Genomic DNA, 24648 nt, shown 5'->3' with positions numbered 1-24648 from the left:
GTTAACACATATCTTTATATTATAAAATCTACTTAATATACACATTTCCTTTTTGAATGTATAACTGAACAGAAATAACTTTGTACATTTTATTAGATGCCTCAGTGTCTGAGAAATATAAAAAATACAAATAGTGGAAAACCCAATCAGTTTATACAATTCATATACTCAGTCTGGTACTCGAATTTCAGAGGTCTAAATTTATTATACACATATGCCAACTACTTGGAAATAAAATGACTTTGTGTGAAATCATCCTGAATTTGAATTCTGAAGCTTACATTTCCCCTACGATGATGTCTTGTATCACTGCTATTAATCATTTTCTTGCTGGATATAGGTAAATATAGGGGTACAATGTGTCATTCACTGTTTATGAAGGAAATACATTTTAAATTCCCAGAAAAATCTATGATCTCAATATTTGGAATCATATAACCTTTAAAGATTGTCATGAAATTCATGAATTTCCTTTCCCAAGTGTGAATGCATATTCATGCAGTTTTGCATGTCATAAGAGGGTGCTGAAAGAGCTCCTGAGACTGTACATAAACAATTTAATATCCTGAGGGTGGAGGGGGGAACTCAAGGAAGGAGATTGTTTTATAAAATCCTGTAAATATAAATCACATATAGCTGTACCAGTTAAAACTATAAAACTGATAAATAACTAACTGTGAAAGCATCTAATTAAAATTTTCTATACATTAATATTCTGTCGCTGAAATATTTCTCTCTTAGAATTTACATACCATCCAGTTTTACAGTGTGGTAGGAAGAGAATGGAATATCTATCTGTGGAAAATGACACCAAAATACCAATTTAAAATGATTTCCTTTTTCTTCCCAACTTATCTCAGTTTTTATCTGCCTTTCAGAAAACAATTTACTGAGAACCAATTTATTAGGCATTATGTACACATATAAAAGCAATAAACAGTGAGGGACAAATACAGATATATATGATTGTCATCAGATTTCAAATTTTGTCCAAGGAGCACTTTTATTATGAGAGGCAATGAATTATCAAGAATGAATGACATTTGTCTTTTGAAAGAAAAGGCTTCTTTATAGATTTGAAATATAAAATATTTTTAAGTAAGTGCTATCTGTCATAAAAATTCACAATGTTTAAAGCATCAGAAATGATAGATTATATTTTAAGTATATATTATCCTGTCCTTTTTAGCCAGAGAAGTTATTTAACAAAGGAAATGCCTTGGCACATTATTGTTAAAACCTATCACTTTAGGTACAAAAATATAGAACTGCTTTTTCCATTATTTCCATAGCTAGTGAAATTGTTGCTTGTTGTCACTTTGTTTGTGACAGAGAAAATAAGTAAGTAGATATTATAAACTTATTTCTTACTTCTTGGTACAGTTTTCTGATTACGTGGTTGTGTGTTGAAATCACCAAAGTTTTTGCTACTAGGCCTTTGTTACGACTTTGGCTATATTGTAAGTCACATTATAATGTGGTTGGGAATCCTGGGATATAATACAACTGTCTTAAGAGGTGCATTTATTCATTCCCATTGTTTACATTTAGTTAGGAAATGATGGGAAAGGAGAAAGGAAAATATTTATTAAACAACATGAAGATTCCACAATTAAATGTCCAAAGGAAATGTTGCATCAAGAAAATACGGCAATACTTTTTAGTTGTTTGTTAGGAAGAGAATGGATTAGGAAATTTGTGAACTTGTAAAATAATAATGAAAAAAAAACCTGAAAAAGTCTTTCCTACCAGTCTTCTCTACTAGTGAACTTCTTCTCTACCTACTCTTGCATATTTTGAAGATTCAAATAGTCCCATGTACTTCAGCTCTCTTGGCTCACCTTCAAAGTCAAGCTGTCCTGTCTCCTTTTTGGTTTATTTAAATAGTCTGTTCCTGATTCTGGAAAAAATTAATATTGAATGAAATAATGACAATATACTATATTTTCATGTATGACTGAGGAATCACAGTTCATCACCAAGAGTAATAAGGAGACTCTACTCGACTCGACTGTGTCTCCCTTTACCTTCTTCTTTCCTTGATATCCAGATCTCTTGTCCGAGTACAACCTTTTTTATGCAGACTCTAGTTTCTGTTCTTGACATCCACCCACAACCTGTACTCTCTGCCTGGATCACATCATGATTGCTGATGACAGTGTTTCTGCTGCCTGGAATGCCCTCTCCCAGTGAACATATAATTCAAAGTCTAACTTGGGTTGTACACCTCCTCTTTGTAGCTTTCCCTAATCTTCCCAGTCAGAATCATACTTGCACCTCTGTGCCTCTGAAGCACTCTGTCAGTCACCAAACTGCCTCATAGAAAGATGAATGTATTTAAGTCCATCTTTTCAAATAGACTGGGAGATCGTTGAGCTCTGCAACCATGGGCTAATAATGTTTATTTCCCCCAGAAATTATGACAGTGAAATGTACTTGTCACTTGATGACAGTTGGATTTGAATATCTATACCTTATCTACTCTGGCTACTTTATGGAGTGACTCCCTGATCTGTTTTGTCTCTATCTCTTGGTCAATTACTGAGATTCCCTTTCCTACCTTTTGGCTCCATGCTATTCCAGTGGTGGTTCTTTCTCTTTCTCCTTACTCCTTAATCTGTTGCCATCTGACACTATTAGAACTTTATATCCCTCATGGTGCTCTGCTGCCTAACGATAATACACATCTTGCAGGCCAAGTAATTCTATTTCCTCCAAAGCTGCCACCTTGCTTAAATCTTATTTGTGTATCCAATGGAGTACTACCTGGCAATGAGAAAGAATGAAATGTGGCCTTTTGTAGCAACGTGGATGGAACTGGAGAGTGTGATGCTAAGTGAAATAAGCCATACAGAGAAAGACAGATACCATATGGTTTCACTCTTATGTGGATCCTGAGAAACTTAACAGAAACCCATGGGGGAGGGGAAGGAGAAAAAAAAAAAAAGAGGTTAGAGTGGAAGAGAGCCAAAGCATAAGAGACTGTTAAAAACTGAGAACAAACTGAGGGTTGATGGGGGGTGGGAGGGAGGGGAGGGTGGGGGATGGGTATTGAGGAGGGCACCTTTTGGGATGAGCATTGGGTGTTGTATGGAAACCAATTTGACAATAAATTTCATATATTGGAAAATAAAATAAAATAAGTAGCTAATGTAATACATACTGGGAAAAGAGGAGGGCAATCAATTCATTGATCAGTATTATTGCAAAGTGTATTAAAGGGTATATGGAAATATTTGTCATTAATTTCGTAACCATTCCATACTAAAGTAAAAATATAAAAAAAAATCTTATTTGTGTATCTCAGAGCAGGATTTTAATGTAGAGTTTATTGTCTTCTTTTTACATGCATCTTCCATTTCTTACATATATTCCTAAATCTATACATATTTTCTGTTTTTATTTTTCTCAGAAGAAATACATTTGTACCCTAAAATGAAGATGAGAAGAGTATAATCATGCTGATTTTTAGTGTTCTATTACTGCTGGTCATCAAAGTCCTTTTTATTGTAGTCATTTTTGAGCATAGAGATCTGCTGTGGGCAATCTGGCGATGGTAGTTAGACCCAAGAACAGGAACATACTGAAAAACTGGTTATTTCCAGTGAAACATGATCTCATTGACATGATTGAAAACAAAAGAAAAACGCTAAAGCATGGCTTCTGGGTATGTTTTTAAAGTGTTGTAAGTCAATATTGGAGAACAGTTTTACTTTCATATACTCATTCATCTCCTCAGTCTTGAATAGTTGTTTGTATTATGTTGAAAATGCTGTTATAGGTGACTGAGTATGAATCTTACTAATAGTTGAGAACTAGTATCCATTGAATATTGATTCTAATAGGTCAGGTCAAGTAAAACTTTATCTACATAGGAGAAGATTGATTCACTTTGGATGTTTATACTTTCTAGACTTTCTCTTTCTTGAGATACTTAGAATTGCAGGTAGTATTTAAAAGTGTGCAATAAATTATAAAAATTAGTATATTTAAACAAGGTAAAATTTAAAATTCTGACAGCAAAGATACCATCAATAACTGAAATATGCTTAAAGCAATAAATGTATATATGAAAAACTTCTAAATATGGAAGAGAAAAAGAAAAAAAAAACCCAGTAGAAGCATGGGAAAAGGATATCAATGGGCAGTGCACTGAAAAAGATACCTAAATGGCCAAGGTACATGTGAAAAGGTACACTGTGTCCTAAAATCTAAAATCACAAATTAAGACAAAAATAAGGTAGCATCTTATCACCATTGTATTTTTTCTATACCTCCTTAAATCACCACAGATGTTATAGTTTTAAACAATATTCCTTTATTATATCTTATTTGCTGTAGATAAAGAATGTGGGTGTGGTGTAGCTGAATTCTCTCTCAGGGTCTCACAAAGCTGAAATCAAGATGTCTGCAGAGCTGTCTTCCTGTTTGAAGGTTTGACTAGGGAAGAATGTACTTTTGAGCTCCCTCTGGTTGTTGGCAGAATTTATTTCCCTGAGGCTGTAGACTTCATGGAAGCTTGCTTCTTCATATCTGGGAAGGGGGAAGGGCAGAGTGGGAGAGGCTTTGTTGCTTCAAGTCTCTGAGATCTAGACCCACTTTATCTATTTCTTTTAATGATTTATTTATTTTTGAGAGAGAGAGAAAGAGAGAGAGAGCAAGAGCAGGGGAGGGGCAGAGAGAGAGAGCAAGACATGGAATTCTAAGCAGGCTCCAGGTTCTGAGCTGTAAGCACAGAGCCCAAAGCTCGAACTCAAGGACTGGGAGACCATGACCTGCACTGAAGTGGGATGCTCAACCGGCTGAGCCACCCAGGCGCCCGATCTAGACCTACTTAAAAAATAATAATAATTCCAGTATAGTTGACATGAAGTGTTATATTAGTTTCAGGTGTACAATACAGGGATTTAACAATTCCATACATCACCCAGTGCTCATCAAGGCAAGTGCACTACGTAGTCACCTATTTCACCCATCCCCCACTCACAGACCCACTGTCAAAAGACTTGTTCATCTGACTAGATCAAGTCTACCAAGGTGATCCTCCTTTTGATTTACTTAAAGTCATCTAATTAGGAACTTTGATTATCTGCAAAATCTTTGTGCCTTTGCCATATAATGTAATCCGATCAAGGGAGTGACCATTGCCATATTCTACTATTTAAAAGCAAGTCGAGGGGCGCCTGGGTGGCTCAGTTGGTTAAGTGTCCGACTTCAGCTCAGGTCACAATCTCACAGTCGGTGAGTTTGAGCCCCGTCTCCGGCTCTGGGCTGATGGCTCAGAGCCTGGAGCCTGCTTCAGATTCTGTGTCTCCCTCTCTCTCTGCCCCTCCCCCGTTCATGCTCTGTCTCTCTCTCTGTCTCAAAAATAAATAAACGTTAAAAAAAAAATAAAATAAATAAAATAAAAGCAAGTCGCAAGTCTTACCCACATTCAGGGGGAAAGGATAACCTGACAGTGTGACTCATTGGAGTTTACCGTTAAGAGTGTGTCTTCCACGTTCATTTTATGGGCAAAAGCTTAAGAAACTGACTAAAATAACTACATTGTAAAGAAGAATTTGGTAGCACAGAGCTAAGCATACTCTAAATTCCAACATTCTATGTATTGTTATATACCCCACAAACATATGCAAAAATGTCAATTGCGTCATTATTTTTAATAATTAAAAATGACACACAAAACCCAAGACCCATGAATAAAAGACGAGATGAATAACTTTGATACATTCATACAATGAAAACTTCTGCTCCACAGCACTGATAATGAATAAATCAGGGCCACATATGCTAATAGGTATACATCTGGAAAAAAAAAAATGAGTGAAAAACAGAAGTTGCAGGAAAAAAAAGATGGGCAGTAGGATACAAATTAGGTAACATTTCAAACCATATAAAATAGTGCTATGCAGAGTTCATAATATATATTTATATGCATATGACACTTGCAATAAAATAGTAAAGGAAACAGAAATAGCACTGTTATCATCTAGACTCTAAAAGGTATGAGTGTGTATGTGTGAGTCAAAAATATATGGTTATCAATAGGAAAAGGATCAATTGTAACTGTATACTTTTATATTTCCATTTCAATAAGAATATATCTTTTTCAAAAGATAGGTTGAGATCTCTATATTTATTCCACTGAGGCAGTATTCAAATTTTAATCTAGGATTTTTTCAACTCTTGGAAATAAGCCTCAGGAGGGTTATAATGATGAGTTCATAAATTGAAAGCTGTTCACTTATGAGTTCTTATATAAAACATATCTTGAGTGCTATTAGATTTTGTATTTGATGGAGGAATTATTTTTATCATTAAAATGGATAGAAATATATGCTTCAGAGATTCAAGTGCACTACAGTTTGAGGAAAATGTTAATTACCAATACATATATTTTCTAAATTAGTATATTTGTTATTGGTTGGAGAGTCGGTGGGGTGTGAATGGAGGTCTTAGTTCTTGGATTCCTCACAAAAAAAAAAAAAAAAAAAAAATTAAGAGAGGATCCATGCTGGAATAAAGACAGCCAGAAAGAAAGTAGCAATCACAAAGCAGTTTATTAAGGTGAAAGTACACTCTCAAGATGGGAGAATGGGCAGATTCTGGGAGGTGGACGCCATCCCGAGGGTTGTTTTGGGATTTGTTATTTCTTGTGTTTTTTTAGCCTGGGAGGAGCAGTGATGTTCAGTGGTGTGGTGTCTAATGGTGGCTGCTTCCAATCCTTTGGGGGAACCCTTCCCACAGTTTGGGACAGGGAGTTTTTGACCCTACATGGTTTATACCTGGAACCATCATGGCAGCCTTTCTCAGGGGGCGGGGTTATAACCCAGTGCAAACGCATTATAATGGGTCTAGGTGTTACCCCAGGGTAGAGGTGGAAGTGGAGAGTGCCCACTCAGCACCTGTGGCTCTCAGTCTTTAAGCCCCAAGATCTTGGAAGCCATAAGGTCAGGATGTTGTGCCCCCCAGGCTTCTAATGTGTAATCTGTTTATCCCTACCCTTGCCTCCAGTTTCTGTCTCTATCATCTCCCCATCAAGGATTTGAGACTCTACCTCAGGGTATTCCCTGAGGGTATTCCTCCAGGGCTCTTTCTAGCTTCTACCTAACATATTGACCCTTAATCCCATTACTATTACTATGAAACAATATATATATATTATCTTTGCATACTGTACATTAAACTTTATGTTTTTTTTTATTATTTGTGCCTTATTAGGATAAAACATGTATTTTATTTATTTTATTGTTAACATTTATTTATTTATTTATTTTGAGAGAAGGAACACCCATGAGTAGGGAAGGAGGAGAGAGACACACACACACAGAGAGAGAGAGAGAGAGAGAGAGAGACAGAGGGAGGAGGGAATCCCAAGCAGGCTGACTGGGGGCTCAATCTCATGAACTGTGAGATCATGACCTGAGTCATGAGTCAGTTGCTTAACTGACTGAGCCACCCAGGCGCCCCAGGGTAAAAAAAAAAAAAAAAAAAAAAAAAAAAATGTATTTCAGGGTGCCTGGTGGCTCATTCAATTAGGCATCTGGTTCTTGGTTTCAGTTCAGATTATGATCTCATGGTTTCCTGTGTTCGAGCCCCACATCAGGCTCTTTGCTGGCCTGCTTGGGATTTTCTCTCTCTCCCTCTCTCTTTGCCCCTCGCCCACTCACACTGTTTTTGTCTCTCTTGAAAATAAACTTAAATACATTAAAAAAATTTTTTTAATGTTTATTTATTCTTGAGAGAGACAGAGACAGAGCATGAGCAGGAGAGAAGCAGAGAGGGAGGCAAACACAAAATCTGAAGCAGGGTGCAGGGTCTGAGCTGTCAGCACAGAGCCTGATGCGGGGCTCGAACTCACTAATTGCAAGATCATGACCTGAGCCGAAGTTGGATGCTTAACCAACTAAGCTACCCAGGTACCCCTTAAGTACAGTTTTTAATTTTTTTTTAGAGTACACATGAGCTGCTCTTCAAAAGAGTAGAAAGGGAGTTGTATAGTCATATCTAATCAACATCAAATAGGGTATTAATATTTAGAAACAAAAACAAGGACAACAAATTAAGTATGGAAAGAATCTGAGTTTTCCAAGAACATTGCGTTCAAAAAAATCTTGTGGTAAATACCTGAGACTTCACTTAAAGAGCTTAATCATTTATGACCCAAGAGGGCAAAATGCTCAATCCATCTCTGACAAAATGTGTGCATATGTGTTTTGTGTGGGTGTTCGTGTGAATGTATGCATGTGCGCTTGTGTGCGTATTTATCTGTGTTGGGTGTCAGCTATGTCTGATGTCCATGGAAATATAGGTTTACATAATCAAACTTTGAATTCTTTATGCTTTTCCATTATGTCATAGATACTTTTTTGTAACAATTATCTCAAGATTAAAACTATACTTACATGGAAGGGATATATATCCTGTCTCTGAAAGAACCTTGAAGGAATAATTTGTTAGTTCAAAGTATATCTCACAGGGTGATTGAGGCTTTCCTGGATTCCCAAGTGCTGCTCAATTTAGGCCATTCTAACCATGAGAGGCTGAGACGTGCTATTTCTCTGCTGATCTCCCAACAGCTGCTGTTCTTACTCATCTTTTTTGATGTAGACCTGATTTAAAATATTACAACCTCGTTTCACACCTTGAATTCTTAAAAAAAAAAAAAAAAATTTAATTTCAATTGCTTTTTTTTAGAAACCTACATTAAAACCTTTGTAATAATGTTTCACTTGTCAACATTTGTGTGTGTGTGTGTGTGTGTGTGTGTGTGTGTGTGTGTGTGTGTGTTTAAGGATGTCCTGCAGGCTCTCTTGAATGCATTACACCCCATTATGCTTCTGCTCAGCAATTGTTCCAGTTGAGAATTTGATTCATTTTTTTAATTCTAATTTGGTTATAAAAAACTTTTAAACGTTGTTGATGTTTTCTATAGGTCAAGTAACAAACACACTAGACTAATTTCATTAGTCAATTTTTTCTTTTGTAGTTCTATAAATAATCTTCTGCAGGAAAAGAATAAAAGCTTAACTTGTGAAAGAAGAAATTCTTTTTTCAGTTCAATATTTTCTCAAGCAGGGAAGGGCAACATTTTATACTTCAATGCTAGCAACAAATAAAGAAATCAAATGAGAAAATTACATTGTGTTTTTCTGTGGTGTTTTTGGTGAATCATGTGTACATGGAATGTTTAAGATAGTGGATTTTTCAGAGGGAAATAAAGCCTATATGACCAAAATACGTATTTTTCTATTGCTGATATCTGTCTCTGTGTCAATAAATTGAATATAGCTCTCTGGTTTTACTGTGGATTTACTGCAAGCATTACTTGTTTCTCAGAGCAGACATCGAATTTCATTTGGTAAAAAGGTCCCCAGTGTGCTGCTATAATGATTTTCCTTAGGCAGTTGTGTACTCTAACTTGAAGTTGAATAACAGCATTAGAGTTGATTATTCTCTTTTTTTTTTTTTAATTTTTTTTTAACGTTTATTTATTTTTGAGACAGAGAGAGACAGAGCATGAATGGGGGAGGGGCAGAGAGAGAGGGAGACAGAACCGGAAGCAGGCTCCAGGCTCCCAGCCATCAGCCCAGAGCCCGACGCGGGGCTTGAACTCATGGAAGGTGAGATCTGACCTGAGCTGAAGTCGGATGCTTAACCCGCTGAGCCACCCAGGCGCCCCTAGAGTTGATTATTTTCTAGAGATAAAAGCTTTGAAAGGTTCCTTACCAGCAATCATCAATTTCAAGGAAGTGCCTAAGACTGAATTTATTTTTTAATTAATAGAAAAAATTGTAAACACATGCATTCATAATACCGAGTCTGAATGTATCATATCAGTGGCCCTTTGGCAAAGAGTTGGGGAATTATTTTAGTGAATTTCTGCTTTCTTGAATTGGGCATGAGAAACAGTAGTGATAAACTTACAAACTTTTAATAATTAGCATTCTAGAAAACATGTTTCTTTTGAAAAAGTCCGAGGTCAAATAGATTGAAAACACTCAATGGTATTTTTCTTTAATCAGTATTTCCATATTCGGGGTGGGAGGAAGGAGTTTTCTTTTATCCTTTCACATTTTCTCTTCTTTATTCGGGATTATATTTATGTTTGGAAAATCTCTGTAAAAGACACAAACAGGCCCTTTCCCCTGATAAAACAGAACAAAACAATGGCCCACAAAATGGATCTTTTCTCTTTCTGGCTTTGAGATCTTTGCCTATTCTAAAGTATTACTCTGTTAGCCCTTTAGTTTTTTATTCCATGACTCTCATTCTCTCAACCATCCATCACTATAAAGTCCAAAGTTAGAAGGAAATCTATATTAAATATTTATACTCAACTCCCAAATACTTTATTCCTCAATTCAGAAGGAGATGGGAAATTCACAGCACTATGAGCCAGACAAGTAACGTAAGAAGGGTAAATTAAGAGTTACACACACACACACACACACACACACACACAATTTATTCAGCATATAAAAATGCAATAAAAACAGTAAAATAATATTTTGGTACTTTTTATTTGGGTCAAATATTGTCCTAATATTTTTATTTTTACTTTTTAATAATAAAAACACAAAATAGTGCTGTAACTCAACCATTTTATTGGGTTCTTGTATTCAGTGGGTCAGACTTTAGAATTTGCATAATGAGTTGGGTTGTCTCTGTTTGGCTCTATTTGGTAGCTCATCTGGGAAGACCTATAGCTTAGAGAATGGGGTTACTTGACAGCTTGGGCTGGAATCTGAAGGCATCTTCACACACATATTTGGGGGTTTATGCTGGCTGTTGACTGACACTTAAGCTGGGCTGTTGGCTGATGCACATATGCATGGTATGTCTTTGGTCTCTTCACATAGGCCAGTTTGACTTCCTTAGAATATGTTGATTAGCTTCCAAGAGCAAGTGTCCCAAGAAAGAAAGCAAGACTGAAGTGTGTGATAGTTTTATGATCTAGCCACAGAAGTCATGCTGCACCATTTCTGCTGAAATCTCTTGGTTAGAAGGTAACCACAAAGGCACTCAAAAGTATAAGGGGAGGAAACATAGATATCACTTGTTGACGGCGTTCAACAGGGTTCTACAATGGCATGTGGAATGAGTGATACTGTTGTGGCCATGGTTGGAAAGTAGATTCTTAGCATAGCACTTTACATTTAGTATTTCATATTGATAAAGGTTCTATCGCTGTACAGGATAGCCATTTCTACCTAACCCTCCCGTCTCCATTCTAAAGGGCATTCTCCTTAAAACCATGTATAAAAAGTGTAATTTTCTTAAAAAAAATGATAATCGAACTTTGAAATCATGACCTGAAAATACAGATAATGCAGTTTGATGTATTTCCCTGTTTTGCATCACCAAAGATTTCCCTTGAATTTTTTATTTTAGATGTTTTGTGGCAGTAGAGTCCAAAGATAACACAATCATGAATCTTAGATTAAGCCCCCCACATAGTCTTCTCAAAGGTTTGTAGACTTCCAGTTTATTTCCCCTATATACATACTGTATATATGTTCACATCCTATACTGTAAATATACCTTAAATCCTTACTTGCAAAAACAAGGAAAGAATAATTTTTATTGAGAAGCTTTTATTTCTTTTGTATTATGCACTTGTTATTTCATTAGCTGTTAATACCTCTGGGAAGTGGGTGGTATTATCCACTTTTCATGTGAAAGGATTTGAAATTCAGATGGGTTAAGTGATTCACTTTACATAGGGAAGAGAGCTCAGAATTTCAATGAGAATACAGATCTATTTGATTCAGAAGTGGTGGGATAAGATTATGATTAATTGTCCTTTAGATGTTTAATTGTCCTTTAGATGTATAAGTTAATAATTTAAAACCAGGCTGTTTTAGTTCTAAATTTATGAATAGCAATGTCCCATTGGCTTTTAACTGTGTCTGCTGTTCTTACTACATGCCTTTAGTGAACTTGCTTTACAGTATTTGTAATTTTTTTGATTAAAAAAAAATTCCTAAAGATTTTATTTTTTAATTTATTTTTTAAAAGTGTATTTTTATTTTTGAGAGAAAGAGACAGAGACAGAGACAGACAGAGAGAGAGGGAGGGAGGGGCAGAGATTGATGGAGACACAGAATCTGAAACAGGCTCCATGCTCGTGGAACTTGTGAACCCCGAGATCAGAACCTCAGCTGAAGTCAGATGCTTAACCCATTGAGCCACCTAGGCGCCCCAAGATTTTATTTTTAAGTAATCTCTATACCCAATGTAGAGCTCAGACTTAAAACCCTTACATCAATAGTGCTCTACCAACTGAGCCAGCCAGGCCTCCCACATTTGTATTTATTTATTTTTCGTATCTTCCCACCCTTATTTCTCTCTTCCCCCATCATTGCCTAAATAAACTCTCTGCTGATAACTACAATTTATATATCATTGAGAAAACAGAAGTCATCAGCCAAAAATCTTCCATTTTCTAACCACCAAATCTACAAAACTACTTGCATCGGTTCTCATTGTTATGATTAATTTTGGCTCTCATATATTTTCTGGAACTTATCTCCTCTTGCTAACAAGGGCTTTTATAATCCTTTTTAAAGACTGAAATACCTATCACTTCTTCTGATCCTTAAACCATTCTCGCTATAAACCTTTCTCTTCAATTTTAAATTTTGTTGCAGTGATTCCTACAAACGAACAAACAAAAAAGCAAGCAAAATTCCTTGATTCCATATTCTTCTTGGATAGTTACTTCCAGCTTTCCACTCCTCACAATCATACTTCTCTGAGAGTTAATGGCTTTCACAGCTATCCCAAGCTCAGTTCTACTCTGCAACCTGTTCCAATTTGAGTTGCTCAGCCTCAGAGAAATTGTTTTGCTAAGGTCACCAGTGACCATCATGTTGCCTTTGGGTGTTTCAGTCCTCATCTTTAAAAATTTTTTTTTAATGTTTATTCATTTTTGAGAGAGAGAGAGAGAGCACGTAAGGGTGCACGTGGGGCGATGGGGACAGGCAGAGAGAGACACACACACACACACACACACGCAGACTTCGAAACAGGCTCCAGGCTCTGAGCTGTCAGCACAGAACCCGATGCCAGGCTCGAACCCACGAACCATGAGATCATGACCTCAGCCGAAGTCAGATGCTTAACTGATTGAGCCACCCAGGTGCCCCTCCTTATCTTATTTAATTGCCCAGAAACTTATGAAAAGTGCCTTCTACTCTATCCTTGAAGGATTCTTTTCTTCCTCTTTTGTTGTCTCTCTGGCACCATATTCTATTTGGGGGGGGGGGGGGTGTCTTTGTCTACATTTTATAATAATGTTTACTTACCCATTCATTAATTCATTTATTTTTGAGAGAGCCAGTGAGCACGTGTGCACATAGAGTGAGGGGGGAGGATTAGAGAGAGAGAGAGAGAGAGAGAGAGAGAGAGAGAGAGAATCCCTAAAAGGCTCCATGCTCAGCACGGAGGCTGACATTGGACTTGATCTCATGACCGCCCTTGAGATCCTGACCTGAACTGATGTCAAAAGTTGGCCACTTAACCAACTAGTGGAGGCACCTAGGCACCCCTCTACTTCTAATCTCTAAATACAGGAACTCTTTGGAACTTTGTCCTGGGCCCTCTTTCTCACACCATATTCTTTCCTCAGATGTGCTTGATACTTCCTTATTTGCCCCTTGAGATTTCCCCTTTCCCCTTTCCCCTTTATCCCCTTCCATATTGAGCTCTGCTTCCTGAGGTTATTTCATACAGGTGGCATCAATTGTTGCCTTTGCCCTCTGACTTATGATTGGGTTTGGTCATTGTGAGGCACTAGAGGAGATGGGAGAGTTGGAAGAGTACAAGGTTAGGGATGTCATTTCCCTCCACCTCCTGCCCAGCTAAGTCCTTTGAAAATAGGTGAATCCTGCTATCCAAGAACATGGCCCCTCTCAGATGACCCTGTATATATATAGCTACTCTGAGGTTTCTTACCTACAACATCCTTGTTCCGTTTAGGCTTAGGGTCAATAAGTTCCCAAGTTTTGCTAGATCAATATACTTTACCAGCCTCTATTAGCTCCCTAACCTTCGTCCATGTTCACTCAAAATCCTTTTATTAAATTCCTACTTACCCATTTTAAGTGTACCATCTGTTTCCTACTAGGGATCCTGACACATGGGATCCTTCACCAGGAAACAAACACCAAAATGGAGTTAGGGATACAAAGGCTTACCAGGAAATTATTCCTGTGAAAGATAAAGGGAGGAAAGCAGGATTGGGCAGAGACAGCCTTCAAACAATGATGCAGATTTGATATCCAAGAAAAGAAAGGAGGTGGGGGTGCTGATTTGGTTATGAATAGCTTCAGATCACAATGCAGATCTAACAAAATCTCAGCCGGTCCAGTGGGTTGTTGTGGAGCAAATACGGATCATTACAGGAGCCCTCCATTGTACAAAAACCACATGGTCCTAGTACATCCATCATCTTTAGTCTTTGACCCCTGCCTGAGAAGAGTGTGACCTTGGTTCAAAAGCTGACTGTATTCTGAAAGCAATAAGAGCTAGAGGCTGTCAGCTACTACAGTCTTGCAGCTGAATGCACATTCTTTCTTAAAGGCAGAGCTTAGAGGCAAAGCTTTATGGCTGCTACATCAGGCAAATGTACACATGCTCGTATCTTCAACAGTATTATCTATATCAGACAACTCACAAAATATGACCTCTATTTCTCTTTTATTAGCCCTAGGTGTATCTTACTATCTACTAGTCCTGTCAATTGAGATGTCCCTTCTCAAATTTCATACATTCCCAAACAGAATACTGATTCATCTCTTCTCATACCTGATACTCTTCCAGTAAATAGTAATTCTTTAAACTCCACCTTTCTCTATGCTGTGCTCAAGCTCAAACTCTAGGAGTCATTCTTGGTTCCCTCATCCTACACACAATATATCCCATTCATTATAAAATCCTACTTCTAAAATATATCTTGAGTTTGGCCTTTTCCTTCATCTTTACTGCCATTTCCGTAGTGGAAGCCAACACCAGCTCTATCCAGTACTGGAGCAGACCTTCCACTTCGATGCTTGTCACCTTTCCATCCACTGTTTATAATGGACTTCTTAAAATATAAGTGGATCATGTTTATCTCCTGCTCAGAATATGTCAGTGGTTTCACACTTCAGTTATGATAAATCTTCAGTGTATCTTCTAAGAATCTACAAGATGTAGTTCTTATCTATTTCTCCAGTTACACCTGTCTTCTTTAGAGATCTGTTTTTTTTTTCTTCCCACTCTGAGGCTTCTGCTCATGTTTTTCTTCTCACCCAAGTTTTTAATTATTACTCAACTTTTATCATGCAGTATAAATAAAACTTCCTCTCTGAGTTGCTCTTTGAATCTCTTAATGAGGATACTGTGGTGCTCTCTCACAGAACTACATTGCCTTTTTCTTTCCATATAAGTTATTACAATTCAGAATGATTTATTTGTGTAGTTGGTTTGTAGTAATGTAGATCTTCTGCCAAAACAAAATCCAAGAACTCAGATACCATATATGTTTTGCTTTTAATATATCTCCAGCATCTGGCATAGTGTCTATCATGTTGTTCCTTTCATTAATAAATGAACAAGTACTTATAAATTACATGATAGCATTAATGTTCCATTTAGTTTCATCCTACTTTTCTTAAACACTTTTTTTTTAAGAGGGAGAGAGAGAAAGACAGTGTGATCAGGGGATGGGAGCAGAGAGAGAGGGGGAAGAGGGAGAGAGATAATCTCTCAACAGTGAATGTTGATCTCTCAACAGTGAGGTCATGACCTGAGCCAAAATCCAGAGTCAGATGCTTAACCAATTGAGCCACCCAGGTGCCTCATCATCTTCTCTTTCATAAATTCTTCGGTTGATATTTTGACTCTTACATTTTTGCTATGATTTCTCCATCACTTATCTAATAATTTGGGGTTTATGAACGTTCAGACCCAGTCAATATTTTCAGTCATCATAATACCTTAAATTTGTATACATGTAATTTTCACTATGCCTTAATGTGTATTAACTTTATTCAATCATAGGAGTCATGACTTGTTGACTTTGAATAATTATCAAGAAACATACTCTGTGACTAATAAATAATGAATACAGTCCATCAAATTCATGCATCTAGATATTGCCTATAACTTCTTCATAGGAGATTGGTTTCCTTCCCTCATTGTAGAGAATATGTGTTAGCCCAAAGTAGGCCAAAGAGCCTTCTCCAATTCCTCCAACATAATTATTTCCTGCTAACGACTAAGTAAAATGGCCCATCCATTGAGTAGATGAGAATGCCAGCATTAGACTGCTTTCCAACAGCCAGCAAAGTGGATCCTCCCTGGCTTTCATTTTATGTACCTGAAGAAACCCCTTGCTTGGGAGCAGGAAATCTGTGAATGTACCATAGGGAATCTCAACTGAATATTGTCATTCTCTTTCTACACATTTATAAAGAGGCAGAGACTGTAAGAAAGTGTTGCGATCATGGGAATGCCTCTCCTGAGGCATGAATAGCTGTATGTCCTGGTTTAATATTATACATGCAACTTTTCTCTTTATAGAGAGCTGTGATACGTTAGTTCAACTAGTTTAAAATATTTGATTAGGAAAACTTTTCCATTTGCATCCCACCCTTATTTTTTTCTTGCTTTACCACATGTCACATCTCATTGTGAGAGTTAGCACTACCAGGATTGTAAGAAGACAAAGGCTTTACACTAGGAGAAGGATTAAGAGGAGGTTTTATTCAAGGTGTATTAGTTTTGGAAGAAACCAAATCCAAGAACCAAAGAGAATTTACTTGGAGTCCTTCAGGGCTGCCATTACTCTTTAACATCTTCTTAATAAAATGCAAATTGTATTAGATCAGTCCAGAGAAACTGTTCTTGATACAGAAAGTTGGGACTCTACCATCTGGCTGGCTCAGTTGGTTAAGAGTCCAACTCTTGATTTCCTCTCGGGTCATGATCTCACCATCATGGAGTCAAAGCCTGCATCAGGCTCTGTTCTGGGTATGGAGCCTGCTTCTGATTCTCTCTCTCTCTCTCTCTCTCTCTCTCTCTCTCTCTCTCTCTTTTTCTCTCTCTCTTCTCTATCCCCACTCACAAGCACTCTCTCTGTCTTAAAAAAAAAAAAAAAGACTAGGACTTGTGTTGATAAGATCATGCTAAATTAAAGAAAGCTATGTAATTTTTTTGTTAGATATAGAAAAATAATTTAAAGATAGTCCTGACGCTCATGTGTGTTATCATAAATTTGTAAGCATTCCTTGGGAATAATGCTCATTTATATGGACTTAGTTATATTTGACAACAAAAACAATAATAAAGTACTCAAAAACTGTGTAAAATAAAATTTTTTAAAGTTCATTTATTTTATTTTTGAGAGAGAGAGTGAGAGAGAGGACACGTGTAAGCACGAGCATGGGAGGGGCAGAGAGGGAGAGACAGAATCCCAAGCAAGCTCCACACACAGTGCAGAGCAGAGCCCATTGCAGGGTTCAGTCCCACAACCATGAGATCATGACTTAAGCTGTAACCGAGAGTTAGCTGCTTAATCCACTGAGCCACCCAGATGCCCCAGTCTTTTTCTTATAAGTGTAAAATTTTTGTACCTCTAACTACAACTTCTTTGCTTCATGTCTCTTGAGTTGAAGGAAACTGATGGCCCCTAGTAAGAGTGAAATCTGTAGTGACTTATATTCCTAACCCCTTTATGCCCCATTTTCTCTTTCTCAACTTGAGGAGCTCTTTCTACCTCTACTACCCAGGTCTTTCTTTATGAAAAAAGCATGTAAGTGAGTTCATACCATAATTATTTACTAATCAGCTACTACATACCAAGCATTCTTTTAAGTACTAGGAAAGTAGCAAACAGACAAAAATCACTGTCCTCATGGGACTTAGGTCTTAAAGCACAGGAGAGAATATGGTAACATAGAATCTAATACATGTGTTGGGGAGAAAGAATGTCATTTCCCCTTCAGTATTCTAACAGACTAAGAATCAAATTGACATGAGACAGATTAAGAGGAGAAAATCAAATTTAATAGCATATGTATGGGGAACCTATACAGATACTGAAACTTCAAAGACAGGGAAAATGAGGCGTATATGTATCCTGAACTAAGGAGAAGGGGGGTAGTGCTCTGGGACATCAGTGGAAAGGGATGTAATTCACAGGGTGATGAGAATAAGCAGAAGTTTGGTAATTAGATGTTTGCCCAGCCATAAAGATGGGTCACTCTGATCAAATTTATCTCTGCTGATAACTCTTATTCTGGAAAAGAGCACCCGGTGAGATTCTTCTATGTAGTTACTGGAGGGGCAAAATTGCCTTTCAGCCTATAGGGTCTCTATTGCTTTCAGTCAGAATAATTTCCATTCCAAAGTGGCCCATTTTGGGGTGGCCTGCCCTTGGCCCCTATACATACACCTGGATGAAAATCAAGGGAAAATGCAATAAGTATTTTTCCTTGTATTGTCCTTTTTGTGGAATCCTATGAGGGCTCAAAACCACTCATGTTGCCCCTAATTTGTAGCATGAGGAGCAAAGAATTACATAATATAAATAAATTAAACATTTGATAAGATATTATATTCAAAGCAAATAAAAGCATGATGGAGGGATGGTGTGTATGAAATGTGCAATTTTAAGTTGAATGACCAGGTAACATTTTACTGTGAAGACAGGATTCATGTAGAGATGTGAAGGATATCAGTTATCCAGTCATTTTAAATTTGAGTTTTTTAATATGTAAATAATTGAGGAATTTTAATGAATCTCCCAGCAAGTAACAAGGTAGAAAGCTATAATTAATTAACCAATTCATTACTATTCTCATATATTAATTAACTTTTTATTGCTAATTTATCAGACAGGCCTCTGGAATCACCTTAGTCTGTGACTGTCCATGAACTCAACAAACAGGCAACATTAAAGAAAGGTGGAGCTCAGGGGGCCAGTTAAGAAGCTATTGCGATAATACAGTGAGAGCAAGACACAAAATGAAGGCATTGGCATTTTTCTATAATTTTCCCACAGGGAAATTTTCTACATTTTCCCACAGGGATCAGGTTTCTGGTATTTTGGGATCTTCTACTGTTTATTACTGCCTTCAGAATAATTCCCCAAACTTTATTTAGCATTGAGATCCCTTCAAAAATTGGCCTCTTGCTGGTTCCAGTAAAACTTTATTCACAAAAAATAGGGGGATGGCCAAATCTTTCTGCAGTTAGCTGTTTGGCTTCCTGGCCTACTTTATAGGATTCTACTATTCTTTGCACATGCCTTCCATTTTATCTCAGAAGTACAAAAAAAAAAAAAAAAAAAACCCTGCTGGATTTGCAGCCAATATGTTACCATTCCTGGTAGGAAGTTGGAGGAAGAGAAAAAAAGGTTAAAAGGTAATTTGCCAGCTGTTTTTCCCAGTAGAACCTTTCTATACACCTTATCCAACTTTATTTACATCTCACTGGTCATTTAATTATGCAAATAACCTGAAGAATATAGTTTTTTAGATGTATATATTTTCATTCATTAAGATTAGAGTTCTGTTACCAAGGAAGCAAGGGAGAGGAGTAAATATTGTTTAAGTTTCTAGCAGTGTCTCTCATATTTAACCAGATTCTTATCATCCAGGGTCAGTTTTTTTGTTTGTTGAAGTCAGAGAACATTGGTTCCTCACAAAGTTATTTTGTGAAGACTGAATAATCTGACACACAAATACTGTGAGGAGAGTACCATGCATACTGTAAGCTCTCAGTAAAGCTGACACATTGTTGTAATTAACATTATTTTCATTTTGGGGGTATATTTTGATCTTTGTTGCATTTCTAGTGCCTAGAATGCTTTCTGGCACACAGAGGGGATAAATAAACTTTCTTTAAAATGAATAAATGATCTTCCATTATCATCAGTTAAGATTTGCGGGTTGTAGGCAATAGAAACTGATTCTGATCTACTTAATGCTTAATTGAAAGAATGTTACTTGCTTCTTGAAATGACAAGATATCTGGGCAGTCTAGTTCAAGCATGGACATGCAGCCAGTTATTGCTGTATCATTTAGGTACAACTATTTTCATCCTGTCCTTGAATAACTCCATTCAACATTTGAAGCCCCATGAGATGGTCTCATGTGCCAAATATGACTGAATCATCTGTCTCCCTCTAGATAGGAAAGAATAGGACACCTTGTTTTATAGTCCCCAAACTGCACGTAACTGGGAGAAGAAAGAATTAAGATGAAATCAGTGAGAAGGATGAAATCACAAAGAAGACACAAATAAATGTCCATCACATGTTCCTGTTCTTTTAGTTTGCATTATTTCCACAAAGTCATGGTTGTGATTTAAGAGCATTCCCTGGCAGGAAAAAGAGAGCTAGCAATTTGGCCTTTGTTAACACATCAGTATCTTCATTATTGCCTGTTAAATAGCAAACCATCATCCTGTAAAACTGAGTGCAGGAACTCTGAACAGATGAGACAGACAAGAATCTTTTTTAAGGCAAAGATGAAAGGATGTGACAGTGAGGTCCTGGGGTTGATAGGGAAACAAACAAACGAACAACAAAAACAGATGCTAAGAGAGGTTACACACTAATGCCAAATATAGATACTATGGCCTGAGATAATAACATTTGTATAAATAAGCTTTCCAAGCATACAATTCCATAAACTTAAGTCATTGTTGCTAAATATTTCATTTTCTATAATGATCACAACGCCAGTCTGACTTTGAGCAATTGATTACTGTCTTTAATAAAAAGTTGAAACCAGATGGTTTGTCATTTTGTTTGCCTTATAGATAAGGCAGTGAATGTAGGACCATGACAACCTAGGGATTTATTTTTAAGCATGATTCATAGTAGTTATTCTACTATCATTACACAAGTCTGTCAGACATTTGGAATTGTCTTAATTTGGTAACTTTTATTGGGTTTTACAAATTGTAAAATTAAAATATTCTGTTTATTTTATTGCTGGGAAAAATCTCTATATGACTCCCAAAATTGATTTGCCTGATTTCAAATATATGTGGTACAGTTGAGTGTCATTCCAAATCATTGTTAAAAATCTGTTATACCGGCTAATTGTATGTGTAGGGTTTAATTAGCCTCCTTTAATGATTTGGGTCTGGATTTTTATATAATAATTGCTTAAATATTAAAGGATTGATAAGTTCATAAAAATGACACCCTTGTTTGCTCTTAAAATGTGGAATTTATAAACGTGAACAACAAAAAAATCTACTTTTATGAAACAGACTTCATAAAAGTTTCTTCATTTTATATTTTAATCATATTTATTCCTGTGATCTGGCATTAGGAAATATACATAAAAATGCAATTAAAGAATGCATAGGCAATTACCAATTGAGTATTACACAAAATAGAATAACTTTGGAACACATTATTTAGAAATTAAAAATTCTTAACATTCTATAACTTGTCAATTTTTTCTTTGTGCAATAATGCTGATCTTTTTATTTTTATGTTTCTTTTTCTGCAGTGCTTTAATATATTATTGAAACTACAAACTCATATCCACATCGGTTTCATGTTGACAGATTGCATATTTTGAAAGCTTGAGATATTTTGTAATGAAACATGCCATGTGGAAACTCTGAAGTATAGAATTCTGCCAAACACCTGAATAAAGAATTCCTCACCTGGTATGTAAGAGACATCACTACCACCATGACCAACCAGGAGAAGTGGGCCCACCTCAGCCCCTCAGAATTTTCCCAACTTCAGAAATATGCTGAGTGTAAGTATTCCTGTTGGTAGTATGATTTTATTTGGCATTCGTGTTAAATCAGATACTAATTATTTAGAGGTTTACAGATCCTGGTTAACGTTGGGATAGATGTAGGTATGTCTTTTGTGTTTGCAAGTAGGTCCACTTGGGACTACCTTTGGGCATGAGAATAAGGCAAAGGTAAACTTAAATATCATTAAAAAAAGAACTAGGATATTAGATGCAAAATGAAGCCTGTAAACATTCCAACTGTACCAGAAGTAAAGCAAAAGGTAAGAGTTTGGGTGAATGGAAACTGGTGATTTGGCAACTGAGTAGAAGAACAAACAGAAGTAAAGGAGAAAAAAGGAGGGCTTTGTTGTTGTTTCCTTGTTGCTTCTTCTGTTAGTGTAACATTAGTAAAAGGACTCGGAGCAGGGAGTCGCAGATCATTGTGGAGTTGGAATTAGAGGTTGTTAGAGAGACGGTATCAGGACCTTTAGCCAACTTTTCAAGTGTGTGTGATTATACAAAAGATAGACCATGGCAATCCAATTTATAGTAGGTTATTTCTAAATATGAAGTTTCTTTTCACATAAACAGTAAGATTTTATTTATAAGCAGTTTTATTTTTACCACACATTTTCAGGACCATGTTTCATGAAATGAGTTTCAACTATAAATATGAATAGCAGCTGGGTCAAGGTATTGAAGAGAGAAAAGGAAGTAACTAATAAGAGGCACCGCAAGTTGGGAAGATGATGAGTAAAGAAAAAAATAGCACATAGAGAGTGGAATAAGATTGGCAAGAATGGTGGAATACTATGGCCATTGGAGGAAGAGAACGCAAAAAGCTTTAGAAAGAGAAAAACAATCACTAGACCCAAGAATGGAAGAGGAAGCTGGGGCTGCTTATGCAGAGAGCAGGTGTGGCATACAGGAGATACAATAAGACTTGGGAGGAGAGGCAGGGAAAAGAATTACACACAGAAGGGGAATTTGAAATAATAAGAAGTAGATAGGATAAATGAATACTAATATATTTATGGGGTACATATAAGTCAGGAACATTAATAAACAGTGCACGTTATCTGAAAAGGACAATTTCACAAATTTTCTAGAGCCTTCCTCATTTGAGGGCTGAAGTGTTCAGGGTGAGGTTGGGAGGATGTTGTTGGGTATTTTCAGTGAAGATGCAAAGCCATAAGAAAGCGTGCATTTTCTTAGTCAATAATAAAAATACAACAACTATCACTGGTCGGGGGCAGAAATTTCTGACATCGAAGTGTTCCTGATATTCGAAAACTGTTTTGAGCCGCTGAAAGCACAGATCATCCTCTTATCCCATTAAGGACATGAAGTCTAGAATGACTGCGTTCTGCATGCTCTTTGCTGTTGTGTTATATCTGATAATTAAGTAAATAGTTCTGAGCACTTTCTTTTGTTAGAGTATTCTGCTTGGTACTGAAGGAAATACAGATATGAACAGATGTGGACCCTCCCTTGAAGGATGTTTAATGAAGGCTAGAAACTAATGGATAAATGACTCTGTATCTAGGCAGAATATTTTAAGTGCCACAAAGTTGGGGGTTCTGTAGGACATTAGTATACATTTGGAGGTGGGAAAAGGGAAGTCTTCATGGAAGAAGTAGGATTTAAAATGAATCTTAAAAAATAGGTTTAAGGTAAATGGAGAAGAAAATAATATAGGTAAAAAGGAAAATTCAGCATATATTTGAGGCAGGAAGAGGAATCATATTTAGCCATACCACAAATTAAGACTGTAAGTGCTGTTAAAGATGTAAAAATGAGATGGAATTAAAATATATCATGCTAAACTTGAGTTAGACAGTGAGGAGTAACTGTAGGGTTTTAAGGGTAGAAAAACATGAAGAAAGAGTTTAATTTGGTAAAGATGAGGATGATATATGGTATGGAAAGAGGCTCGAATCTTGCCAGTGGGCTGTTAGAATAAGCTAAAAAACATGGATGACGAAAGACAACCAGAAAAGCATAGATTCAGATACTGTAGCATTAAAACTAACAGAGAGCTTGAGAAATAATGAAATTGAGAGAGAGAAAGAGAAATCCAGTTTAGTTCAAAAGATTTGAGTTGAGAGATAGGGGAATTTGGTGACATAATCACCCAGGTGAAGGAAACATTGAGTTTGGTTTAGCTTATATTGAATTTACATGGATCAGTAAAATATTTTAATGTTTCTGAAAGTACTGGCATAAAATAGGCAAATTATTGCCATAATAGCTAAATTATCACATATAATAACTTAATTCAGATATTAGAATTCCAACAGAATTTATTGTTAAAGTATTAAATATGTTATAAACTGTTACTTTCATTTTATTGACTAAGGAATATGGTGTAATAAAATGGTAATAAAAACTGTCATAAATGTAGAAGTTGTAACATATTGAGACAAAGATTAATGAGCATTCAATAAATTGGTAGTAAGAAGTGACACAGTGAGTATAAGAACATTTTAAAATTGATTTTATGGGGTCAAAAATTAACTGATTAACTGTAACAAATTAAATGATTAACTGAAAATAAAAAAATAGTGCAAATTCCATGATCTACGCTCTTTTTTAAATAAGCAAGACAATATGACTTAATCATCCATGAAGTTTCTTGTGTAATTAGGAAGCAAAGAATAACATGATTAGAATGTATCCTTGTGTAATAAATTGCCATTGTTAAATATAGCTGGAAACAAACATTATTCTGAAGATTATAAAAGTAGTATATTTTCCATGCTATTCAGTACATGTGATTGGTTTGTCATCAGCATTTAAGGATCCGGTTTTTCTTTAAAAAATGTTTTTTAATGTTTGTTTATTTTTGAGAGAGAGAGAGACAGAGACAGAGACGAATGGGGAGCAGGG

General features: G+C 36.4%; 1 protein-coding gene across 12 annotated transcripts in view; it reads left to right on the top strand.

Annotated features, from left to right (window-relative positions):
- Positions 1 to 24648, top strand: part of DGKB (diacylglycerol kinase beta) — a 776793-nt gene that overhangs the window by 102745 nt on the left and 649400 nt on the right. For 11 of the 12 annotated variants that reach the window (XM_053897058.1, XM_019443494.2, XM_053897060.1 and 8 more), the window contains exon 2: positions 21520 to 21777. In XM_053897058.1, coding sequence (XP_053753033.1) covers positions 21708 to 21777 — 70 coding nt within the window. In that variant the 5' untranslated portion in view covers positions 21520 to 21707. The remainder of the gene's footprint in view (positions 1 to 21519; positions 21778 to 24648) is intronic. The other variant, XM_053897059.1, reaches the window with a different exon arrangement.

This window comes from Panthera pardus, unplaced genomic scaffold (genome assembly GCF_024362965.1).
Source record: "Panthera pardus isolate Hobbes unplaced genomic scaffold, ASM2436296v1 HiC_scaffold_8, whole genome shotgun sequence".
Classification (NCBI taxonomy): domain Eukaryota; kingdom Metazoa; phylum Chordata; class Mammalia; order Carnivora; family Felidae; genus Panthera; species Panthera pardus.
This window is presented reverse-complemented; position numbering and strand designations above follow the sequence as displayed.